General features: G+C 31.6%; 1 protein-coding gene across 5 annotated transcripts in view; it reads left to right on the top strand.

The window, feature by feature from the left end:
- LOC118199896 (prostatic acid phosphatase-like) overlaps positions 1–24,036 on the top strand; it is a 78,202-nt gene that overhangs the window by 13,431 nt on the left and 40,735 nt on the right. For all 5 annotated transcript variants that reach the window (XM_035371759.2, XM_035371761.2, XM_035371762.2 and 2 more), the window contains exons 4-6: positions 11,683–11,835; positions 14,869–14,964; positions 15,408–15,497. In XM_035371759.2, coding sequence (XP_035227650.2) covers positions 11,683–11,835; positions 14,869–14,964; positions 15,408–15,497 — 339 coding nt within the window. The remainder of the gene's footprint in view (positions 1–11,682; positions 11,836–14,868; positions 14,965–15,407; positions 15,498–24,036) is intronic.

Here is a 24,036-nt window from a genome sequence, read left to right as displayed (position 1 = left end):
TAAATGCTAATATACATAGTTTACATTAGAATTGAATTACAGATTGTTCAATAAATTGAACCGTGTATTACAAAGTGAATTAAATTCATTTTGGTGTTCCTCTGAATTGCCATCGTCACACAGCTTGAAAATTCCCAATTTATCTTGTGTTTCCTGCAAAAATCTTCCGGTTTTTAAGATTTCAAGGTTGGCAGATATGATAATGTAGCATGACTACTTTAATATCATGTAGCAGAAAACATCCTATGGTACAAGATGATAAAATACTGTATTCTTATGAATTCTCTGTGTATTTCATTTTCATCTGATGATTGGATGATAATGTTCCAAAACATTCACTTTGGTTATTTTTTTAGTGTATTCAGTAGAACTTTCAATTATATGAATTCTTATTTTTCCCTCTGGACCATGTAAAATGAAGATTTGAATCAATTTTGCTTTTAATTTATTTATTGATTTAATAAATATAAGATAATTTTTAATTTTAAATAAAAGTGGCTTGTTATTGGTGAGCTTCCCTGTTGGCATTGTGATTTAATTTGTCAGACTGTATCAGCTGTGCAAACAAGAAGTGAAAATATTTAAAGCTTATAACATTTTTAAAAATTTGATAAAACATTTAAAAAGTGATAAAATAGTGTATTCTTATGAATTGGAAAAATTTTCAGTGCTAAATCAAACATTTAAAATTTATCTCTTTGATAACTAGGTGAAAATTATGTTTAAAAAACTTTTAACAGCTGTTTCTTATAAAAGTTGTTTTCTGGTTGCAGTAGGAGTCAGAAGAGTAAATTCCCGATTTTTTTTAATGGATAAAATATTTTAGTTTGATTGCAAAATTAGACATTATGGTGATCATCTTTATGGATGTTTGAAGGCATTAGACAAGTCAGGAAGTGATGACTGTAATAAAAATAATATATCTATTAGTACTGATGTTTATTTATGTTTTTAGTAATAGTGTTCACTTTCTGAGGTTATTGTTTCAGGTTATAATACTTGCCATGAGAGAGTTCAGTATAATTTTCATATGTAAAATTGCTATTTCTCTATACCAAGTTCTGTCCCAGATCTTGTATTTTATTCTTCCCAGAGAAATATGTATGGGTTAAAAATAAAGATAAATTGCTTGTTCGAGTTTTCAAATTAGTGCCACTGAATTCACATAGTTAAAATTTTTCTGTGTCATTATGATGACCATTACTTCTTTCTTTATTTTCAAATTATTACAGGGAAACCTTGGTTCTTGAATTTAATTTGTTTCTCAATGCCATTTGTCAACTGAGATTTTTGCAAACCTAAACAATTTTTGCCATAGAAATTAATTTAAAATGGATTAATTATTCTTGGACCATAGATGATTGCTTATTTAAATTGCATAACATTATTTTGTGCATATATCTATCCGTAGTCCGGAGATACCAAATTATTCAAGTGGTCTCATCAGTATTGGTAATGATCCTAATACATTGCATCGACTTGACTGTAATATCATAGGGATTACTTTTTTCATAAAATAACTCTGCAAAAACTAAATTAAATGATGTAGGAGTTTTATGGTATCTTCACACACGAAGCACAACACATTGTTAATAACAACTGACATTACATCAGAGACTTTAAGTTGAATAATGCCATCAATCAGTTGTTTCTTTTTTATATTAATTAATAAATGAAATTGATTCAAAAAATGTGCACAGTTATCTCCATAGCCTTGAGTACTGGCTCATGACTTGGAAAATCAAAATTAACGTCGCTAAATGTGCAGCCATGATATTCACACTCTCCCGAAACCCGCACCCTACCATTAATTTAAAGTTCTTTGTTGACTATGTCCCCTGGTCAAATTCATATAAAGTATTCATATAAGTATCTAGGAGTGATACTTGATTCCAAATTAATCTGGCGTCTTCATATTGATTATACGCTCAATAAAGTGAAGACCGTCAGAACCCAACTTTACTCCCTTCTAGGCCAAAAGAGCCCTCTGTCAATCAAAAACAAAGCTCTTCTCTATACTTCCATCATTCAACCAATATTTTTGTATGCTTGCACCATCTGGGATACAGCTGCAAAAACACACATAAAAAGAACTTCTAAGCTTTCAAAGTAAGACCCTGCTTTTAATCCTTAATGCAGCCTATTATGCTCATACTGATGTGATTCATTCATATCTTAACATTAAACCCATAGACGTTGTTACTAAAAAACTTAGTCAAAATTTATTCCTCAAAATTGAACAGATTGATAACCGTTCACTTCAACAGTTACCAGCCTACGATCCTGCTATTTGCAGCTCACAGAAAAGACCTCGCTCCATAATGGGGCACGAATATGGCATCTATCCTCCAGCTGAAAGGCGTAGACACACCCCTCTCTTCTCAGTTCCAGCGCTCAGCCCATGAAGGACGTTCTGCCATGTAATTGCTCTGCCATTCTCCTACTCCAATATTACTGAAAAGTGGCCACCTCTGCATTCTTATCAATCTGTTCACTATCTAATCACGTCATGCCCTCAGAAATAAATTTCTGCCCTGGATATTTTGTAGCGAAAACTTAATCTTTACTTCACTATGAGTAGTGCCATATGCCAATGACCCTATTAATGTGTAAAATCTTTCCTTTCCGCTTTTTTCTTTAGTGTCGTATTTTTGTGTTATAAAAAGAAATATATATATATAATTTTAAAATACAAAAAAGTTTAAAATCATAGAACTTCCAAAAAAATCAAAACTTGATTTTTCCTATCCCTAAACTTTCTCGAGCTAATGTAGCTCCCTCTAGTGGGCATCATGTTAACCAATTATTCAATCTTCCTATTTCTGCTCACTACTTAAATATTTTTCTAATGTTGAGGGACATGGTTTTGAACCATAGGCTCTCTAACTTATAATCATTATTAGCATTGGCTAATATGCCTTTGCTTACCTTGGCAATGATGAACATCCCCTGGAATGGGCGTCTCAGTCCTAAATCTAAAGTAAGCACTTTTTAAAAGTCGTTATTTCTGTCCCATTAGCAGCATATAATTTGTAATCACAAGATCCATTTGTTGTAAAATGAGCTGGCAGCAATGACATATCTGCTCGACTGTCCACGAAGAACGTTAATCCTGAATTTCTATCTGTTACAAATAACCAGAACTTACGACTATTCATGCGTTTAGCAGCAGAGGTAGTCACCGAATCTACTGCTGTGTGGAGTTTTCTGTCTATTTCCAGCTGCAAGGAGGTGTACACTTTTCTGGAAAACACATTTTTCTACATTTAAACTGGAAATACCACAGTTTCCCTTTTGGATTATACCATTTCCGAGATTTGCTGTGGTTCCTGTGACTATAGTTGGAACTATGATTTTGTGATCTAGAATGTTGCACACTGAGCGTAGCTACTTTTTGTTCCAATGCTGATATTTTGGTGAGAAGCTCGTTAACTGGGGGGTATCATTACTTGCACTTGCAAGCTCCATATGTGGGCCCATTTCAGCAATTTTATCAGCTATTGTGGCTAATATTTCCAGACTCTCAGCACTGACTGTCAGGGTATTTCTGACTGTGTTAGGCAACTTTTCCATCCACAGAAGTATGTAGCATTTTCTCAGACACATTATTATTATCACCAAGTGTTCTCATCTATCGAAGCAGTTGACGTGGCTTCATATCGCCAAGTTCTAAACCAGTCAATAATCTTTTGCTGCTCTTATTTTCACTCTCTTTAAATAAGTTCATGAGCCTTTGGCTGCTGAATATTTAGTTGCAGTTTCATCTTTTATAATGTCCCATATATTTCCTACAAACTTAGGATCCAGTTATGCCACTAATTAATTAAATTTAGTTTCTTCTGAAGTAATTCTTGCAATTTTAAATTGGGCTTCAACAGTATAGAACCATATCTCTGGTCTATCAATTTGATCTATTTGACTGTATTCACAAATACCAATTTTGAAAAGTTTAACACATTGTCTGAAAACACTACCACAGCAGAAATTCTGTTCTACACTGCAAGTTATGTCGTACGATTACGCACATTGCAGTGTCCTGCACACTAAGGTCACCAATTGTCTGTGGTCCAGGGATACCAAATTATTTAAGTAGTCTCATTAGTATTGATAATGATCCCGATACATTGCATTGAGTGATTGTAGGATCATGTGGATTACTTTTTTCATAAAATAAATAAGCAAAAATAAATTATGTAAATTTTTTTGGTATGCATCATAACCTAGAATCAATGGAAACAAGTAAATAAGAAAGGGGGAAAAAAAGATAAGCACGGTATTTAATGGATAAAATAAATAAAATCTTAATTTTACTATACCTGTATGAAGGAGAGTGGACCTAAGTGAAAAATTGTGAGAAAAATTTTACTGTTTGGAATCAAAATTCTTTTCCATTAATACATAAGTATCTTTAAGGAGGAACTTCTTTTACCTTTTTTTTTTTTTTTTTTTTTCCCCCTCTTAAGTGCTGCTTGATTGCTTGAGATTCAATGGGGCTCTCTTTCATTCAAAAATTTTCCAAAATAATTATTGTTGCCTGTATTTTAAAAGGTTTTTAAAGTGGGATATGCCATTGTCATTAAAAATGCTTATGTTCTAATTTACTGTTGCTTTATTAGAGTGATGTTATTACAAGAAAACTTTGCATATTATGCCATTTTGCACAAAGTTTGCAGATCAGAGAACTAAGATTATTTTTTTCTGAAATCATTATGAAAGCACTCAAAAATCTGTGTCTTCAACTTAGTCTCGACATAATTCCCTTTAAGCCAAATTCATGGTCCCATTATAACTTGCTGCTAGGCTTCATTAATGAAAACTATTAAAATAATATTTCAAGAAGTGCCTGAGTGTTAATTATGTGACATAGGTTAGTTCAGAGCACCTTTGCAAATCATGTTGCCGAATTTTTTTGTTTATAACATGATGCATTGTTCATCATTCAAAGTATTTTTTGCCCAGATAAGTTATACTTAAAGTGAGGCATTTTGTGATCCAAGGTTCAATGTACTTTTAAAATAATTTGGATGTTACTTTTAAAGTCATTTTGCAGGCGGCAAAAAAACTTGTGGTACTACTCTTATATGTCAAAATGCGCCGATATGTGTTGTGCGCTGGTTTTGGCGCGATTGCGTGTTCTGCAATGGTTTTGGGGGCGACATTGGTTTCATTGGCAACCCTTTTTACATGAAAATTTGGATTTGCTAGTTGGTTCATGTGGTGTTTGGTAATTAAACGATTTATGACGTGTTGGCACGTGCCTGGTACAACTATTTTTTCTGGTGGTTGGAAATTCTACAAGTATTTAGAAGAAGGTTTTGAACATTTATTTGTGAAAGATAGTATCAATTTTGTGGATAGTTAGTCTGGCTGTCATATAAATACAATAGAGATTATGTGGTGGCATGTTAAAGCTACGTTGCCTACTTATGATCGGAAATGCGATTTTGTGTTTTATTTGGTGGTTTATATATTTTTCCATCATTGTTCTGAAACAGGAGAAGATGCTTTTAACAAATTTGTGGTGAAATGGTTTTGGCAATGTTTGAAATTAGTATTTCTGCTGTTCAAAGAAGCATTCATTCATGGTAAGTGCATTTTATTTATTCTTATTTTGTAGAATGTTATGTTCATTGTTCTTTTAGTATGAATTTCTGTCGTTATTGTTGTTTTTTGCATTGTTTGAAATTTTAGTTTATTTTGTTGATTACTGCACAATGCCTACATTGTGCAATTTGTAGATGTTTTTTAAAGTTTAAACAGAATGCTGTGTACGTGGTATTCTTGAAATTTATTGCTGTTTTGTTAATTTATTAAAGTGAGGTGTGCGTCGTTTGTATATTCCTTCGCTGCCTAAATTGTGCAATTCGTAGATTTTTTTTAAAATTTTAAACAGAATGCTGTGTACATGGTATTCTTTGAAATTTATTGTTGTTATGTTAATTTATTTAAGCTAGGTATGCATAGTTCGTAGATTTCTTCGCTGCAGAAATTGTGCAATTCTGTGATTTTTTTTTTTTTTTTTTTAAGCTAAAACATATCGCCCTGTACATTAATTCTTGTCAAATATTTTTGGTTAGAAACTTTAGGTTTTTGCTATCTAAATTTTTTTTATTTTGGATTTTTAGCTTAAATTCTGTGTTCAGAACATGGTTTTTAGACATTTTAGGCTTAAAGTTCGAAATGTAGACAAAAAATTTAAATGGTAATATGGCATCGTGGAGTTTCTCGCCAAGCGAGTGCATATATAAGAGTAGTTCCAAATTTATTTGGGAAATAAAAGAAAAGGCTCGATTTTCTTTCCTTTAAAAAAAATTCCAGTATGTTTTAAGTTCAGTATGTTATACAGAAATTTTAGAACTTTATTGTAGGCATATACTTTTCCTTAGCAACCAAAATTATTTATTTTTATTTCTAAGTAACTGTTTTAATCATGCGTAAATATTCAAAATCCTTGTTCATTTAATTTGAAGATTGTTTCGTACTCGATTCAGAAACTGTATTACTTTGGAAAGCAGTTACTATACGGTTTATAACCTTACTATTATGTCTTAGTTTTTAGAACATGCATAAGGTTAAAATAAATTATTTCCTGGTACTCTTCTGTTATCAGGACCAGATTCAGAATTGTATGTATGTTTGTATATATCTGTGTACACACACAGGCAGATGTACATATGTACACTGTGAAAGAAAATGGGGCAGTTCCATATCTCCCGTTCTACTGTGCCAATTCACAAAATTAAAATTGCGTTCTTGTCTCGAAAGCCCGACTTGGGATATATATTAGATTTATATATAGCTCTATTCTATCATAGTTATTTTGACACTAAATTGGACTTTTTCTGAAATAACATACCAATTTTTTTTCCATATTTCAATTCTACAACTCAAATTATGCTCAAATATGAAATTTTGTAAAATTTGGTGCGAAATTTACGGAGAAATTCACAAATTTATGTTGCACTTTTTTTTTCAGTTTGCGCCAAGAATAGTTCACTTGGCGAACTTAATATATAGCAACCTATTTTCCTTTCCCGTGAGAGGAAAAAAATCACAACATTCTTTCAAATAATGTTCTTTATATTATATTTTTATGTTATTGTTTTAAATATTTTTATTTTCCGAATTTCATTTTAATTGTTTATGTTGCATGGTTTCTCTTGAATAACTGTTTTAAAAATTTCTATTTACCCATTCAAACTGCATAGTTTAAATATAAGGTGTATCATTTATTTTTTTCAAATTGTTTTCTTTATAATTTTTTTGTCACAGTTTTTGTTTTAAGTAATTTTTAAATTTTTAAACTTTTATTTTAATTATTTGTACTGCATTGTCTCTTCAAATTTTCTATTTATTCATTTGAAACTAAGCATTTTAATATATTTATTAATATAAATTTTCCAGGATTTGATTTAATTTATTTGAATTGTGTTTTCTTCGGAAGAATACTTTGTGTCCCAGACTATGATGCATCTGAAAACTGAATATATTAAAAGAGAAAATGCAGTAAAGCATAGTTAACGCGCCTTTCATTGTTCTGTTCAGAAAAGATATATAAATGAGAAAGATGTATAACCGACATTTTAACTTAGGATGACTTGCATATATTGCTTTAAATAGCTTTAACATTATGCTTATTGCTTTACACAATTTTATCATCCTACATTTAGTTTCTTAAAATGTTATTCATATTTTAGTCAAATATTTTATTTTTGAAATCGCAAGAATCAAATATCATAAGATTAAAAATTTTTAAAGTTAAAAATATACTAAATTTTATGCAAAAAATTAATTTTTTTCTTTTTAATGGCCTGCTCTTTTCGTTAATGGCTTTTTAATGGCCTGCTCTTCTTCAGCCATTCTGCAAGTATATTAAAAAGCATCCAACTTTTCGACCCATCTTGGTATTTCTGACATTCATTTTAAATAAAGTTATCGCCTTCCATTTCATAAGGCCCACAAACGGCCGAGTGGTAAAGTCACTGAACACTAGTAGTTTGCTCCAGGGTTCGAATCCTGGCAAACGGGCTGGTTGCATGGGCGTTTTCGAGGTTCTTCTCATTGTAACGTGTATGCCAGCTCACTTCCCTTAGAAAGTTCTTCACGAAGGCATCCCTCCTTTTAGGGCAGATAGCCTTGCTTTGCCGTAACATAATAATCCAATTCAATCCATTTTATCAGTATTTGGTAAGAGCCTTTATTAGTCTTCAGATTCCAAGCATTTTAAAGGCATGAGATGAAAGGAAAGACTTGGTTTCATCAAGATAGAAAATGTCTGTAGGTGACATCCACATACATCGCTGGATAAATTTCTGAATATTCAAATAACTTGACAAAGAAATCATGGAATTCTCCATTTATGATGATATGATCTTCTATAACGTAATTTAAATTTATACAAGCATAGAGTCAAAAACCACTCGCTTTTCACTTTAATCTGCAATGATATGGTTTTTGTCTTTTTGTTAGCACAAGCTCAATTGATGGTATTTGCGGGTGTACATGTCCAAGTAAGTGTTTTCTCTTCGAACACCCAAATTCCTTGAAGTATTCTGAAAATATATTCAAAAGCATCCAACTTTTCGAAACACCTCAGCATTTCTGACAGCCAAATTTAAATTTCCCTTCAAATTTTTGCTTACTTTTCACCCTAATTTTCTTCTTTCCTTCTACATATATTTTCAGAAGAAAATTAAGATTTTTCGATTGCTACACTTTCATAAATTTTGCATTCTTGCCATTTTTTTTAATATCGATTACATCAACTGTGTTTCAGTTGAAGACAGCTTTTCATTTTCTAGGCATTTTAATTATAAATAAAGTTTAAAGCGAAGTCCAAAGGATAAATATTTTAATTAAAAGATTTTTTTGTGAAATGACAAAGAAATAAAACAGTCCAGCAATGTTTATTCTGTACCACTGAGTAACCCGATTATTATATCGGCTACAAACAATCTAAATCTCATTAAAGATTATGTTTTTTATATAATCTATGACACAAGAGAAAATTAGCTACTTAAAACATTCTTTCAAAGAGGATTAATGTAAAAATTTGAACTTACATATATAATTTTTAAAGCTGGGACATGACCCAAACTATCAACGCCCCGTTTGCTTAAAAACATTGTGAAAATAAACATCAAACGAACTTTCTCAGTTTTAGACAATTCAATTTAAATACAATCAAAGCAAAGTAGCAGACGATAACACGGCAAAGGTAAAATTTTACTCTTACAAATATTTAAAAAAAGTTAAAAATTTGAATGATATCATCTATAAGTTTTTAAAAAATTTCTCTTCATATAGTATTTATAAATATTTATTACACATCATTGAGGGGAAAAATTTCATATAATTAATTCTCCCTAAAAATTTATTTGAAATTTATGGTTAAAAATAGCTGTGGCACTGTAACAAAAATCCATAAACCACATTTGGTGTTATTATCGCTTAAAAAAAAAAAAAAAAAAAAAGAAGCCCAATTTCAAAACACGAAAATATGTAAATTTGTGTAAATTTTTTTGCAGGTATGCTTAGAAAAACACCTACTGTAAAATGATGGTAAAAATTTTATAGGTTATAATTCAAAATTTTTTTTGAAAAATTTATTATAAAAATTATTTAAAAATAGAAATTTTAAAAATAAAACACAAAAAATGGGTGAATTTTATTTGGAATGAACCTATATTTCAAAATGTGAAAGGAAAAAAATCAAAGAAGTTTAATAAAAAAAAAAGAGATATTAATAAATATATGCCGAATACAATTAACATTGAAGAGCTAATTTTTTAAAAACTAATCGTACGATTTATACAAAACTTGGCAGTCTGGCATAATTTGAGTCATAGAATCGAAACATGGAAAAAAAGCGGTATGTTATATCAGAAAAAGTCTGATTTTGTGTCAAAATAACTATGTTAGAATAGAGCTATATATAAATCTAATACGAGGGTTGGAACTTTAATAGTGGCAACACAGCTGAAAAAACACTATGCAACAAAACCAAAGAATATCGCGTATACCACACGTAAACTACATACCTACCTTACCTCTCAGCAAAAAGACTCGTCCTGCCTACGTCACGCGCATGCGAAGTGAAGCGAGGAACAGATCCTTGTATTAGCTCGCGGTCTAAAGTAAGTGTTGTCAGGATGTTTTCAAAACAAGAACAATGATGTTGGATAAAAATTGAATGTGCCAGAGGTCGTACAGCACAACAGTCATCAAGGGCTTCAAGAGGCTTGCGGGGAATCTGCATTGCCTTACAAAACAGTATCAAGATGGGTGAAAGCATTCAATGAAGGACGCCAAAACGGGGCAGACATGCTGCGGCCAGGTCATCCGAGTGTCAGCATTGCAGACGTGCAAGCTGTTGCCGCACTAATGGACAGTGATCGCCAACAAACGATTCGTCAGCTGGCCAGACAAACAGGATTAGCGCATACATCTGTGCTGCACATTCTGAAGGAAGGCCTGTCCATGAGAAAAATTGCTTCACGATGGGTTCCACATCAGTTGACAGAAATGCAGAAATGGCTACGATACGATGCTGCCCGAACCCACCTGGAGCACTATGAGCGCGAAGGAGATGCTTTTTTATGCCGTATCATTACGCTGGATGAGACTTGGGCTCGATCATACCAGCCAGAACTGAAACACCAATCAAACGAAAGACGTCATCACGGGTCACCATGACATTCGAAATTTCGTCAGAACCCCAGCAATGTGAAAGTTATGGTGATTCTCGTGTACAACTGTGATGGTGTCATCCTAACGCATACCAATTTCCCACAGCAGACCGTCACTGCGCAGTATTACTGCTCATTTTTGGAGCACAATCTCTGACCAGCTTTGAGAAAAAAACAGCGACACTTTCTGCAGAACGCTCCTCTCATTTTGCATGACAATGCTCGGCCGCATGCAGCGCAAGCTGTGACTGATTTGTTCAAGCAATGGGGCTGGGAAGTGCTTTACCATCCACCATACTCCCCAGATCTAAGCCCTTGTGACTATGACTTAATTCCTAAGATGAAGGAACCACTTCGTGGCACTCGCTTCCAAACTGTTGCTGAGATTCTTGCGGCAGTAGACCGGTCCATTCAAACTATCAACAAAACAGGTGCTGCTACAGGTATTCTGCGACTTCCACATCGTTGGAAATGGGTTGTACACAATGCTGGGGACTATATTGAAGGACTGTAAAACATGGTGACATGAATCACTTTTGAATTCCTTGTAAATAAATAGTTGCCACTATTAAAGTTCCAACCCTCGTATATATCCTAAGTCACACTTACGAGACATGAAGAATGCAATTTAAATTTCGTCAATCAGCCCACTAGAATAGGAGATATAGAATTGTCCCTTTTTTGGGGGGGGAGGGGCGCAGTGTATATGCATACATGAACACATCCATACATACATTTCTTCACACGGTCTTGATAACAAAACAGTACCTATTTCCTTATTTTATTATATTTATCTTTATTTATAAAAATGTATTATTTAGGGAAATAAAAATGTTTTACTTTTTTACTGGGCAATCGCTTTTTGAATAATTTACATGAAATTGGATTAATGAAAATTATCTCTTATATTAACTGAATATTCAATATTAACTAAAATTTTAAGATTGTATTGTATTTTGTAAATCTTCTAATATATTTCGAATATATATTTCAGATAGATGTGATAAGTTCAGCCAATGATCGATGTATAAAAAGTGCTGAAACGAACCTTGCTTCTTTCTATGCTCCTAGTTCAAAATGGCAATTTGATAAACATCTAAAATGGCAACCAATTTCCATTTCATACATTCCAAAATCTGAAGATAAAGTATGAATGTTTTTAGCTTGCTAAGACATTTTGACTTTGTAGTTTATTAATAATCTTTATAATATCATATTTTTAAAACTATAAAGAAATATCTAATGATTATTCAATATCTGATGACTCAGTAAGTAGAAAACTGATTAAATAAAATAATGGTGACAGCACATTTTCTTGCTAAAGTAGCAGATCTGTAGAATTATCTTGGAGATGTTCCATCACACTGTATTTATACAGTTTTTTTACATAATAATACAGTACAAAGTCTTTAATCCGGACGTCCATAATCCGGAATGATCTATAATCCGGACCTCAAAGCTACAAACTTTCTGCACGTGCGCATATGTGTTTACGCATGCGCATAATACCTTTATGCATGTGCATATGCGTTTACGCATGTGCATTTAATGTATAAAGGACGGTATAAGCTAGGCTAAAATTATCTAATTATCTACTTCAGTTAATGTTGCAGATTGCATTGTTCCTTAATCTTCTAATTGGATTCGGCTTATTATTTTTTGCAGACTGTTAGAGAAATTTTATAAAAAGTAAGCTTGAACTTTCAATTATGTCAGAAAGAGTTTTTGGTTCTGGAGCTGCCAAAGGATCTGCAAAGTGAATGCATGTTTTGATGTACTGCTTCCGATAGTGAAGAAAGTGACAGAGAGGTTATTGAAAATGGAAAAATTTCGATTGACAAGTTAGTCGGTATTCTTGACACAGCAATTACAGGACTTGGACAGTAAAACTGAACAAGAAATTATATCTGTTGATAGAATTAAAGAGAAAGTATTAGCACAAAAAATGAAGCAACTTAACAACTTACATTGAAAGAAATGTTTAATAAAGTAAACAAATATATATTAAGCTTTTTTTTTTTTTTTTTTTGTAAATTTTGATACCCTTTAGATTATAATTGTTCTTTATTTCTTAAATTAGTTTCATATTTTTAATTTTATAATTTCTGCATGCCATCTTACCAGATTTAAATTGAAGATCTATAATCCGGAAAAAACCCTAATCTTAAATCGCCGAAGTCCCGACGAGTCCGGATTAAAGACTTTTCTGCAAGTAAAAAAAAGGGGGTTTCTTATAATAGTGTTTCCTCCAATATTATATTTCTAAATAATCTCTGAATGTTTCTTATAGAAAAATTTTAATTTACTTCAATGAAATACATGTTTACACTTCATATTATAGTAAAATGAACTGTACCTAAACCAAAAGAATCATGGTAATACTACATATTATCATACTGTTTGGCTGGATCTGAAAAGACAAAGCGAAAACAAACCCGTTTTAAACTTTCTTGTACATTTATTGCATATCTCTCACCATGGAAGCTGATGAAGCTATTTACACCCAAAGAAATTATTTTGCAGCATATTAATCTCTGTAAAGAAAATTTTCAAGAGTAAAATATCATGAGTTATATCTGACATTTATTTAGATTTATCAAACCAATAAATTAGATATATCTTTTTTCACATGTTTGGTAGTGCTGTTTATAATACTGAACTTGTTCAAAATGATTATTTTTTATACAAAAGGAATATAATTGATAAACTGTTGCAAATAAATGTGATCTCTGAATTACAAGAGCTTGCAGAATAATTTTCAAGAATTTTGAAATCCTTCTTTTAGTCTTAAATATATTTTTGAAAAATAATTTAGAGTATAATGTAAAATCATGTTGTTAAATGAGTGAACTGAAAAAGGTAAGCAAGGTTTAAAAGGAATTTCTTTCTTGTGTGGGTATTATTTTTGATATGTCTTAGAAAAGATAGTTATAAAAATATGTTCTTTCATCTGAAAAATTAAGGAACATTTTAGAGCAAACCTCAGATGATGTAATATTTAGTATGCATTTAAACATATGATACTATACTGAGACACTTGGCTTACTTTTGCGACTTGTTTCACTATAGCTGTGCACCATTTAGAATGCATGAAAATTTTGGTGCTTTCTCATTATTTACACTTTTCCCTGAAAAATATTCACAAGGCATTGTACTTTGTTGCCAAAATAGGCAGCTTAGGTTATATTATTTGAATATGGCAAAGCACACAAGGTCTATCTGCCTAAGGAAAAGGATTCTTTCATGAAGACTTTCTAAGGGAAACTGGCTTGTATTTGTGTTACACATGGGGGAAACTATGAAAATTAGCCATACAGCCACCCTGTTTGCCTGGAATTTAATTCTGGTTGAACTTCCAGTCTTCAGTGGGCTTAACCACTCAGCCACTGGTGGGCAACATTGATTTTTTTTAGTTAATGTAAGGAATCATAATGGGACAGTGGAGTTTTTCAGCTGATGAAAAAGCATTTCATTTATTCAGAAATATGACCCTTTACCTAGCAGTAGAGAATGTAAAAATTTACATTTCTTGAAGTTGTACTTCATAATCAATTAAATTTCTTAGGCCAAAATGTTTTGGGTAATACTGAATTTGTGCAATACCCCCCCTTCAGGAAGAACAATAGTGAAAAAAATTACATAAGAATTTCTTCAGAAATGCAAGTGTTTTATTACAGATGTTTCTTGCTTTTTTATTGATTCATTATTCTTTATATGCAATTCATAGTATGCCACTATTTTCAAAATAGCTGTTGCCTTTAACGCATTAGTTTGGTGAAAAATTAGTCACCTACTCTTTGGTGACTTTTCGGAGGAGAGTGCAGATAATTGGAAAGTACCAAAACTTTTCTACTACTAAATTCAAGAATTCTCATTTGTTTTATTGGATTTTATTATATTTAGAAAAATTAAATTGAAATATATTTTTAGTGATAAAACATTTTATTTCACTTCTGCAAATTTTTTAAATATATGTTGTGGTATCCATAATATATTTAAAATGTTATACACATATTTACATTTTTCAAATTTTAAAGTTTTTTTATGATTAGTTATATTTTTAATGAAAGGTTGCTTTGATACAGTATTTTTTACATTAATTGTATTTTTTTTAGTATTGGTACATTTTTTTTTCTTATATTTGTAGTTTAGTTGTTTAATAAAGTTTTTCCTTCCATAGTATCTTGAAACTGAGAGTTACTGTCCCAGAGCTTCAGTAGAAGAAGAAAATGTGGTCAATTCACCTGGTGGTCAAGCATTTATAGCCAAGCACAAGGTTTTTATAGCTTTTTTTTTTTTTTCATATAATACGATAACTGCTTAGATTGTTTCGTATCCTGTATTCTGTATCTTATTTACCTTAATTATTAATTTGTCCTCTTCGTGAAATCAAATTTAATTAACACATGTGACATAATTTTTACTTTAGATGTTGGCACAATGTCATTAACTTTAAAGTATTTAGTTTGATGCTTGAGAGATCTAACACATCATATTTTTCAAGCATTAATTTTCTCATATGTATAACAATGGAACTGATGAATTACTTAGCTTTTGCATATTTCTACATATGTGATACAAGCAGTAAAATAATTTTACTGTGTTATATAAATTTTACGTGGGAAACATAAGATAATTTTATAAATATACTATATAAATGATAGATGTGCATATTTGGAACTGGAACTAGTTTATTGATTTTATTTCTTTCATTCATAGGAAATGTTTGAAAATTTGACATACTATAGTGGCACTTCTATTACAGATTGGTTGAGTGCATCATATTTCCATGATACAGTATTTATTGAGGTAATTCAAACTGAAAATTTATTTGCTTTAATTTCAGAAATAAAATTTGGCTAATTAATTTATATCTCATTTTTTAAATTCTTTGACTAATAAAACTTAACCTACTTAAATATAAAAGCTACTGAATTTTTTATTTTACGAAACTATTATTGAATTTGAAATACCACACTGCAAATGTTTCCATGTTATTTCAAAACTGACTGTGGTAAACAGCAATTCATTCAATATCTGTGCAATAAAAGTTATTTAATGTATACATATAGAAGGAATTTAATATAAATTTACAATTATTATAGTATTTTATAGAATTTTTCAATAATTTTAAATGATTGCATAATTCAACAGAATTTATGTAATATATACATTAATTATTATTATTATACAGGGTGAATCTGAAAAAGTGTGCAAAACTTTATGGGGTAATAGAACACAGCTAGACAAGCAATATTCGTCATAGAATGTATGATCAGAACGCAAGCGGTGAGAAACTAAAAGGGGGTAGTTTTTCACTGTCACATTTAAAGAATTAATGCAAGATTGAGAAGAGATACTTCAAAAAAATTTTATTAACAGCAATATAATTGATGTACATGCCCAAAGAAATTGTTCAAAAGACATTCTGTCAGCTGTAATGCAGGCTTCATACCTATGTAACAGCGACTGACGCATATTTGCGAAGACACTGGACATTTCCCGATTATTGCTGGCAACAATGGCGATCCTACCCACTAGGTCCATATTGGTTTCAAGGGGGAATCATAGATTAGGCTTTCCATATGGCCTCACAGAAAAAAGTCCAAACATGAGAGATCTGGGCATCTTGGTGGCCAAGCTATAGAACAACCCCAACCAATCCATCACTCTAAATATTTTGTAGTTCATATAACCAGCCATCCTCTCGGTAACCCAGAGTAGAAAATGCCATTGGGCATGAGCGCCAACCCTTTTTATACCATTTACAATGCAATCTAGCAACTCACCTTCTGTGTTCTACGCAGACTTTCTATGACATATATTGCTTGTAGAGCTGTGTTCTGCCATCCCGTAAAGTTTTGCCCACTTTTTCAGATTCACTCTGTATCCAGTAAAATTATATAAGCAGTGTTTTTAAAATAACAACATATAAAAAGATATCAAAAAATGTTACTAATTATTAAACATAGCAGAAAATTGTATGTGTTTTTTAATTTAATACAATTTTATTATTATTTTGTTACAATTTTGTTACAATGTTTGTAATACAATTTTGTTATTAAAAAACAACAGCATATATAAACATAATGGGAAATTAATTTTTACAGACTCTTTGTTGTGTCCACAATGTAGCAATTGCTACTAATAATGTCTCAGATATTGACTACAGCTTCTTTTGCATTAATGGAAAATGAAAAATAGTAAGCATAATGAATGTTTTATAGTGAATAATCACTATATTGATGCAGTGGAGGTACAAAAAACCAGTTAATGATTTTTAACCATTTGCCTCTTGCACATGTGCATTGATCACCGCTCATTTTTGGCAATGCAGAAATACCTCAAATCATCATTGTCGCGAAGTCTCTGCAGAAGTAACAATCGTGCTTACGTATTGTAAAATTAGAAGGAATTTAAATTTATGACAATTCCTTAGGTTATTAAATTAATGGCATTTTCTATTATGTATTTAAAATTATTTCTATTTATTTTCATATTTGAGAGCAGCATTTTAGTGGCACCATCTAAAAAATAACTAACTAACGGTAGATCGCATACTACATCATTATCTAAACTCATAAACAGTTGCAATATAATGGATTAGCTCATTTACTACTCATGTGTTAGCTATACACAAAATGATAACTCACTAAATATTTTTATGAGCTGAAAAATACCAAATTAGGTAATAAATCAAAGTTGCCAACTAAATAACTGTGAAAACAAACAAAATTATTTACAAACAAAGATTAAACTTTGATTACAGTTTTATATGATTTACCCATTTAGTGTAATGTCTACTATTATTAAATCATCATTATTGCTTCTTATGGCAATCTGAGTAGTCATTGTATTGCTTCTGATGAAACCATTATTAGTATAAATATTTAGAAATTTCTTCTATAGGAGAAGCTATAAATTTCATTTTTACAAGAAAAAACTTATCATTAAACATATTTAATTATTTATTACTGTTATATTGTCCGTTGGTATTTTGGAATAAACTTAAAATAAGGACTGAGGTATATTAAAATAAACAGTATTTTAACGTAATTTTATTTTGAAATAAAATAATTTTATTTTAAAACTTGCTATGAAAGTTGTGAAACTTTGCTTTATTAAAACTTCTATTTGTTAATAGAGAAAATAGACATGTAGATATACAGCTTATTTTAAGTTTATACGTAAACTTTTTTTTTCTATATTTGTTGCTAAATGTAAGAAATAAAAGATTTAAATTACAATACTGTCTTTTTATGCTAAATAAATAGGTTCTAAACACAGGAAACAGAATATAAAATAGGACATATATTTAAGCATGCAAATTTGATGTAGGTGATAGAGAAACCAAGTGTATTTTTTAATGGGTTGGGGTCAATGTTGCATTTTTTGAAAGAGTTACAATTTGTTCATAATTGAAGCTTTTCATGATTTTTGTTTTGTATTTTCTTTCTTTCTCTCTCTTTCTTTCTTTCTTTTTTTTTTTTTTTTTTTTTTTTGGTAGTATTACATTTCTTCAGTAAATTTTTAAGTTACTTAAGGTAGCATAAATATGAATATTTAAAACAGTTTAAGAATTTCATTCTAAGATGTGAAATTTTTCCTCCTACATCTTGATAGAATTTTTTTTTTTAAATTTATTTTTGACTGTATTGTTGTGTTAGAAGTAGAGAGTAATGATTTAATATTTGCACATGTCTTTTCTACACATATTTTCATCTTTCAGTTTGTTAGATCAATACATACTTATAAGTGCAACCACCATAAGTAGAAGTTATCAAATTTTCAGAATGCACCAAATTCGTGCAACAGTTCTTTAGGCAACCATGGATATAATAGTTTATTAGTTTTAGCAATCAATGTCACATTTTTTTTTTACAATTTTGATTGAAAACAGTTATATGATATATCTTAAATTCGAATTAACATATTATTAGTGGGATTTGTCTGGTGCAGAAGAAATTTATAGTGTCATTTCTGCAAGAATACAGTATATTTTTGTAAAATCACCAAAAAGAAACACTTGCTGTGAATCTATTCTTAAAGGGGTTGCTATGAAATTTCTGCAAGGGAAAAAAATAATATTTGTAAGTAGGTTTGTTCATTAAATTTTGAGACAAATTATAACGTGCACAATGATAATATTGAATAATATTTATATATATTATAAATGTTTAGTGTAATTAGAAGTCATTCTTTTCTTCTATAAAAAATTGTCAAACTACACTAAGGTAGTTGCACTAATATGAAAATACCACCAGTTTTTCATAATTACTTTATATCTCAATTAAAATATAAAATTAATATAATCTATTTTATGTTTTAATTCTTACATGCTAATATTCCCATAAATGTTCATGCCAATTAAACTGTTTATAAAGGTGTCTGATTTGTTAAGAGATGTCCTTACTAGGATATCATAAAAGAAATTCTCTACATATATTATTGAAATTTTAGTAAAAGTACTTATGCACCTTTTGCTATCTGGATGCTGACTTATGTGAATGCAAGGTTGCCACGCTATCTGGAAAACCTGAAAGTCGGGGAATTGGGAAATTGACAAAAAAAAAAAAAAAAAAAAAAAAAGTCAGGGAATTTAAATATTTTAGTCAAAATTTGGAAAGGTCAGGGAATGTCAAATAGTGATTCCCCCAAAAAAGCAATTTTTATGCCAACGTTGGAAGCAATCAATTTCTTGCTGAATTATGTATCATGTGAGCATCATTCGAGCAGCTGGTGTAAAGCCAATTTCCGCACTCCAATCAGATTGTCTTTTAGAAAGGCAAAGCAAGTTTCCAGCAACTTTGGTTTTCAGTAACCTCGAGAATCGAGAGATTCCCATGCGCATATGCAGTGCTTGTTGAGCGAAAGAAAATACCTGCCCATTCTCATATAAAACAAAATAAGTTTAACCCTATTATATGTTACACAGGGAATTTGGTGGCATTATGATGAGCAATTAACAGGTCATTTTAGTATTGGCAACAGTTTTCAAAATCGTGCCAAGGCTGTACCATATACTACGATTTTACCACAAAATCTCTTAAACATTTTTTTTTTCTTTTTAACAAATGCCTTATTTTTCATTTTGCAGTAAAGTAAAAAAATAGTAATCAGTCATCTAGGCTAACCATTTAATATAATTATGTTTGCTAAAATATCATTGAATATTGTAATTCAGTTTTTAATCTTCAAGTAATTAACTTTATTTTAATGTTATTCATTATATAATTTATTTTAATGTTATTAAATATTATATAATGAATAACATTAAAATATTATATATTTTATTTTATATTATTATAACATTAAAATATTATATAATTTATTTTAATGTTAACTTTATTTTAATGTTATTATATATGTCGTATATGTGCTTGCTGTAAACGGAGGAGGTTCCGTTGATCTTCAATGCATAATGCAGCTTTTTCATCATCATGCTGTGTCTGCAATTTCATTGTCTTTGAAGTTCGTTTAAATTTTCTTCGTTTATATTTCCAAGCTCTTTTCTTGCGTTTCTTTAAGCTTGAAGCAGATAAAATGTATGAAACAGTAATTTTTCTTCCAAATATTTCATCATTCTTTTTTGCCTCGAAAGCTTCAACTGGAATGCCAGAGACAAGTAGTTTCCTTGGATTATTTTTCTGTTCTTTGGTAATTTCTGCACTTTTAGCAGGTGTTTTCTCGTTTGCTTGATTAGCACATGCTTGTTCAAATTGATTCAGTTTATTTTTCACAGTTTCTTCATTATTTTGCACGTCTAGATCATTATCGACATCATCATCATCATTAGCTTCATGAGTGCCATCATCATCATCAGCACCATTAGCGTTATGATTGTCGTCATCATGAATAGCATGATCTTGTCTGCGTTGTTGCATGTCGTCGTCTGCGTTATCACCATCTTCATCAACATCATCGTCATGAGCTCCATGATTGTGCATTTTCTCTTTTCTTCTGACACCAGTTTTTACGTTATTTTCTTCCTTCACGTTCATACGGGGTTTGTATGGATTTGGAGTGAATAATGACGACACTACTGAAGTATCGAGAAACACACTTTATTAGCCAGTATTAATCAGATAGCTTCAAAATCACTTTTTATAGTCGACGATGAACTACTATAAACACTCTGACACAATCAGCGACGCCGCCTTCAGGTTATCAGGCTATCACGGAGACAGCTTCCTGCAAAGCACTCGACTCTGCTTTCCGGAGTACAGCTCCCGACTTTGCTTGGTCATTCTTGGAACTCCACGTACTCTCAAGACTCTCCAGGCTACAACTGGCGATGCACTCGACGACACACAGAGCACAGCTCCCGACTCTCGGTTCAGTCCTTTCCAGAGCTCAACCCGCTCTCTCAACGATGCACTAACAGCGATACTCTATGAGACTCTTTCGGTACACTCAATGACCCACTCGACACTCGCTGGCTGGCTGTCAACGCGATCACCTCCGCAGGGATTGACTCGCTAGATGAGACACACTCACTCGATGAGAGACGCACACTGAGTGCGGACCAGCAGAGTTTATATAGCTTTCGGCTTGTGTTCGAGAACATTCTGGGCTAAACTGGTAAGAATTCGTTCCAGAAGGTTCTCCAACCGTCCATGGTATATTGATAATTTTGTCGCCAAATGGGCGATTTCTCGCCAAATGTGGCAACACTGCCTTCCTATGCCATTTTTATGGCAACACTAAAACTGCTTCGCGGGGAAGCTATCTTACCACGCCTTTACATTTCGGAACAATATCATTTAATGTGGCTTCTTCCTTATAAATTTATTTATTATTAGTTATTATAGGCAGATATACTTATGCAGATTCTTAAAACAATCTGGTAAGCCACAAAAAGTCAGAAAATTTCTTTCTCCTGTTTGAGTGGCAACCCTGTGAATGGAACAATTTTTTATTGCATTAAAAGTATTTTTAATACGTCTCAGCCATTATAGATATGACAGAAGATTGCATATTAATTACTGGAATTCATATTTCATGATTCAAATTTACTTGTTTGTGTCTAGGTAGTTAACGGCAGTCAGTGTTTTGTATTTATTAATTACATTCAGTTGCTGAAGTTTTAACTTTTGAATAAGAAAAACTGTTTATGTACAATAAATATACTTTTTATGTTTCCTTTCCTTCATGTTGTTGCAGGTTTAATGGCCAGCAGTGTATTAAAAAATGCACTAATTTTCAAGCTTTTTTGTAATTTAACTTTTCTTGCTTTTAATGAAACAAAATCAATTTAGCTGAATTATTTATGACACAAAATTCTTTTGGTGCATCTTGATGTGTTCCAAAATTGATACTTAACAATTGTAATTTCTTTTTTAAAATGAATTTTTAAGTATCCTGAACTAATTTAGGACCTTTTTCTAGTTGTTCACTTGAGCGAATTACCTCACAAACCTCACCTCACTCCCTCACATACCCAGCTCTGCATGCTGGTACAGAGCTTTGTTCTTATTGAAAAATTATAATGCAAAGGATAAAATTAATATTTGATAGTATATTTTCTTTGAATAATATTGCATTCAGCAATGTATAACATTTCTTATTTTAAGCATCTCAAAATCATGTTTTATGCTCAGCTAAAATATAAGTACCCTTATGTTAAATTACACATTGTGTCATACAACATATGTATGTAGGATGAGGTTAGGATTAAAATAGAGGAAGGCAGTAGCATTTTAAGGGTATTTAATGATGAAAGAATAAACATGATTATGGTATTTACAGTGTGAAAGGAAGTGAGATGAAAAGTCTATTCATCATGAAACGGAATCACATCGTAAATTAACATCGTCGAATGGCATAGTTCAGCTGCATCCATCACCGTGTTCGAACAACCTCATCGGAATGCAAGTCTGTCCATTTCCTCACGCAGCTTGAAGAAGTATCTCACCGCTGTCGCTGTTGCCAGATTTAGGGAAAGGAGGATGAGTTATAGGAGCGAATTACCACACGGCCATTCTGCCTTGCCGGGCATCATCGCCTGGGGGTTGATCTGAAAAGAAAAAAAAAAAAAAAAAAAGCAGAGAAAGTGAAAAAAAATCAATGTCCAGGTGGCAAATGTTAGCTTTGTGCACCACCAGTTCATCTTATCAGTACAGGTTGACATCATAATGGTGTCTTCATGGCGGATCTTTCGTACTTCGTAATAATGAGAGGGATGAACTTTCACATAAAGACCGAAAAATTTGGGATGAAGTTCAAGTTTCAGTTCAAGTCGAAGAAATCCAAGTGGAAGTTTCAGTTCAGGCTGGATTGGCATTTGGTGTCAAAGTTTATATTTGCGGGCAGGTTTGCGACGTTTCTTATACTGTCGTATATGTGCTTGCTGTAAACGGAGGAGGTTCCGTTGAGCTTCAATGCATAATGCAGCTTTTTCATCATCATGCTGTGTCTGCAATTTCATTGTCTTTGAAGTTCGTTTAAATTTTCTTCGTTTATATTTCCAAGCTCTTTTCTTGCGTTTCTTTAAGCTTGAAGCAGATAAAATGTATGAAACAGTAATTTTTCTTCCAAATATTTCATCATTCTTTTTTGCCTCGAAAGCTTCAACTGGAATGCCAGAGACAAGTAGTTTCCTTGGATTATTTTTCTGTTCTTTGGTAATTTCTGCACTTTTAGCAGGTGTTTTCTCATTTGCTTGATTAGCACATGCTTGTTCAAATTGATTCAGTTTATTTTTCACAGTTTCTTCATTATTTTGCACGTCTAGATCATTATCGACATCATCATCATCATTAGCTTCATGAGTGCCATCATCATCATCAGCACCATTAGCGTTATGATTGTCGTCATCATGAATAGCATGATCTTGTCTGCGTTGTTGCATGTCGTCGTCTGCGTTATCACCATCTTCATCAACATCATCGTCATGAGCTCCATGATTGTTATCAGCATAATCTTTGTCATCGTAATCATCCAAATCCAAAGTGTAATCATCTAAATCCAATTCTGTATCATCATGTGCATCATCATTATCATTTTCCTTAACTGTTTCCTTCAACTGATTTTCATTTTCTGTTATTTTCTGAAAATCTTCCATAGCAGTGTTAACTTCGTGTGGTTGGTGAGGAGTAATGATCTGTTGAACTTCTTCGAGAATTTCCAATTTTGAGATGTGTGAAAGATCAGGTGGAAATGTGTGATCATGAGTAGCATTAGCAACATTAACAAAAATTTGATCATTATTATTGTTGCATAAATGAATACCATCTTTATCAAATGTAAATTTAGTTTGTTGCAAAAGTCTATTCCGATAATGGCATTAAGAGGAATCATATAGTCTTTGACTACATGGATTTTAACAGGTAAAATAGTGTTTTCAATT

Source organism: Stegodyphus dumicola, chromosome 7, assembly GCF_044657685.1.
Source record: "Stegodyphus dumicola isolate Sdum_Otavi_A_Nest chromosome 7, ASM4465768v1".
Lineage (NCBI taxonomy): Eukaryota > Metazoa > Arthropoda > Arachnida > Araneae > Eresidae > Stegodyphus > Stegodyphus dumicola.
Note: the sequence above shows the minus strand (reverse complement) of the source record. Positions and strands in the feature narration are given on the sequence as shown.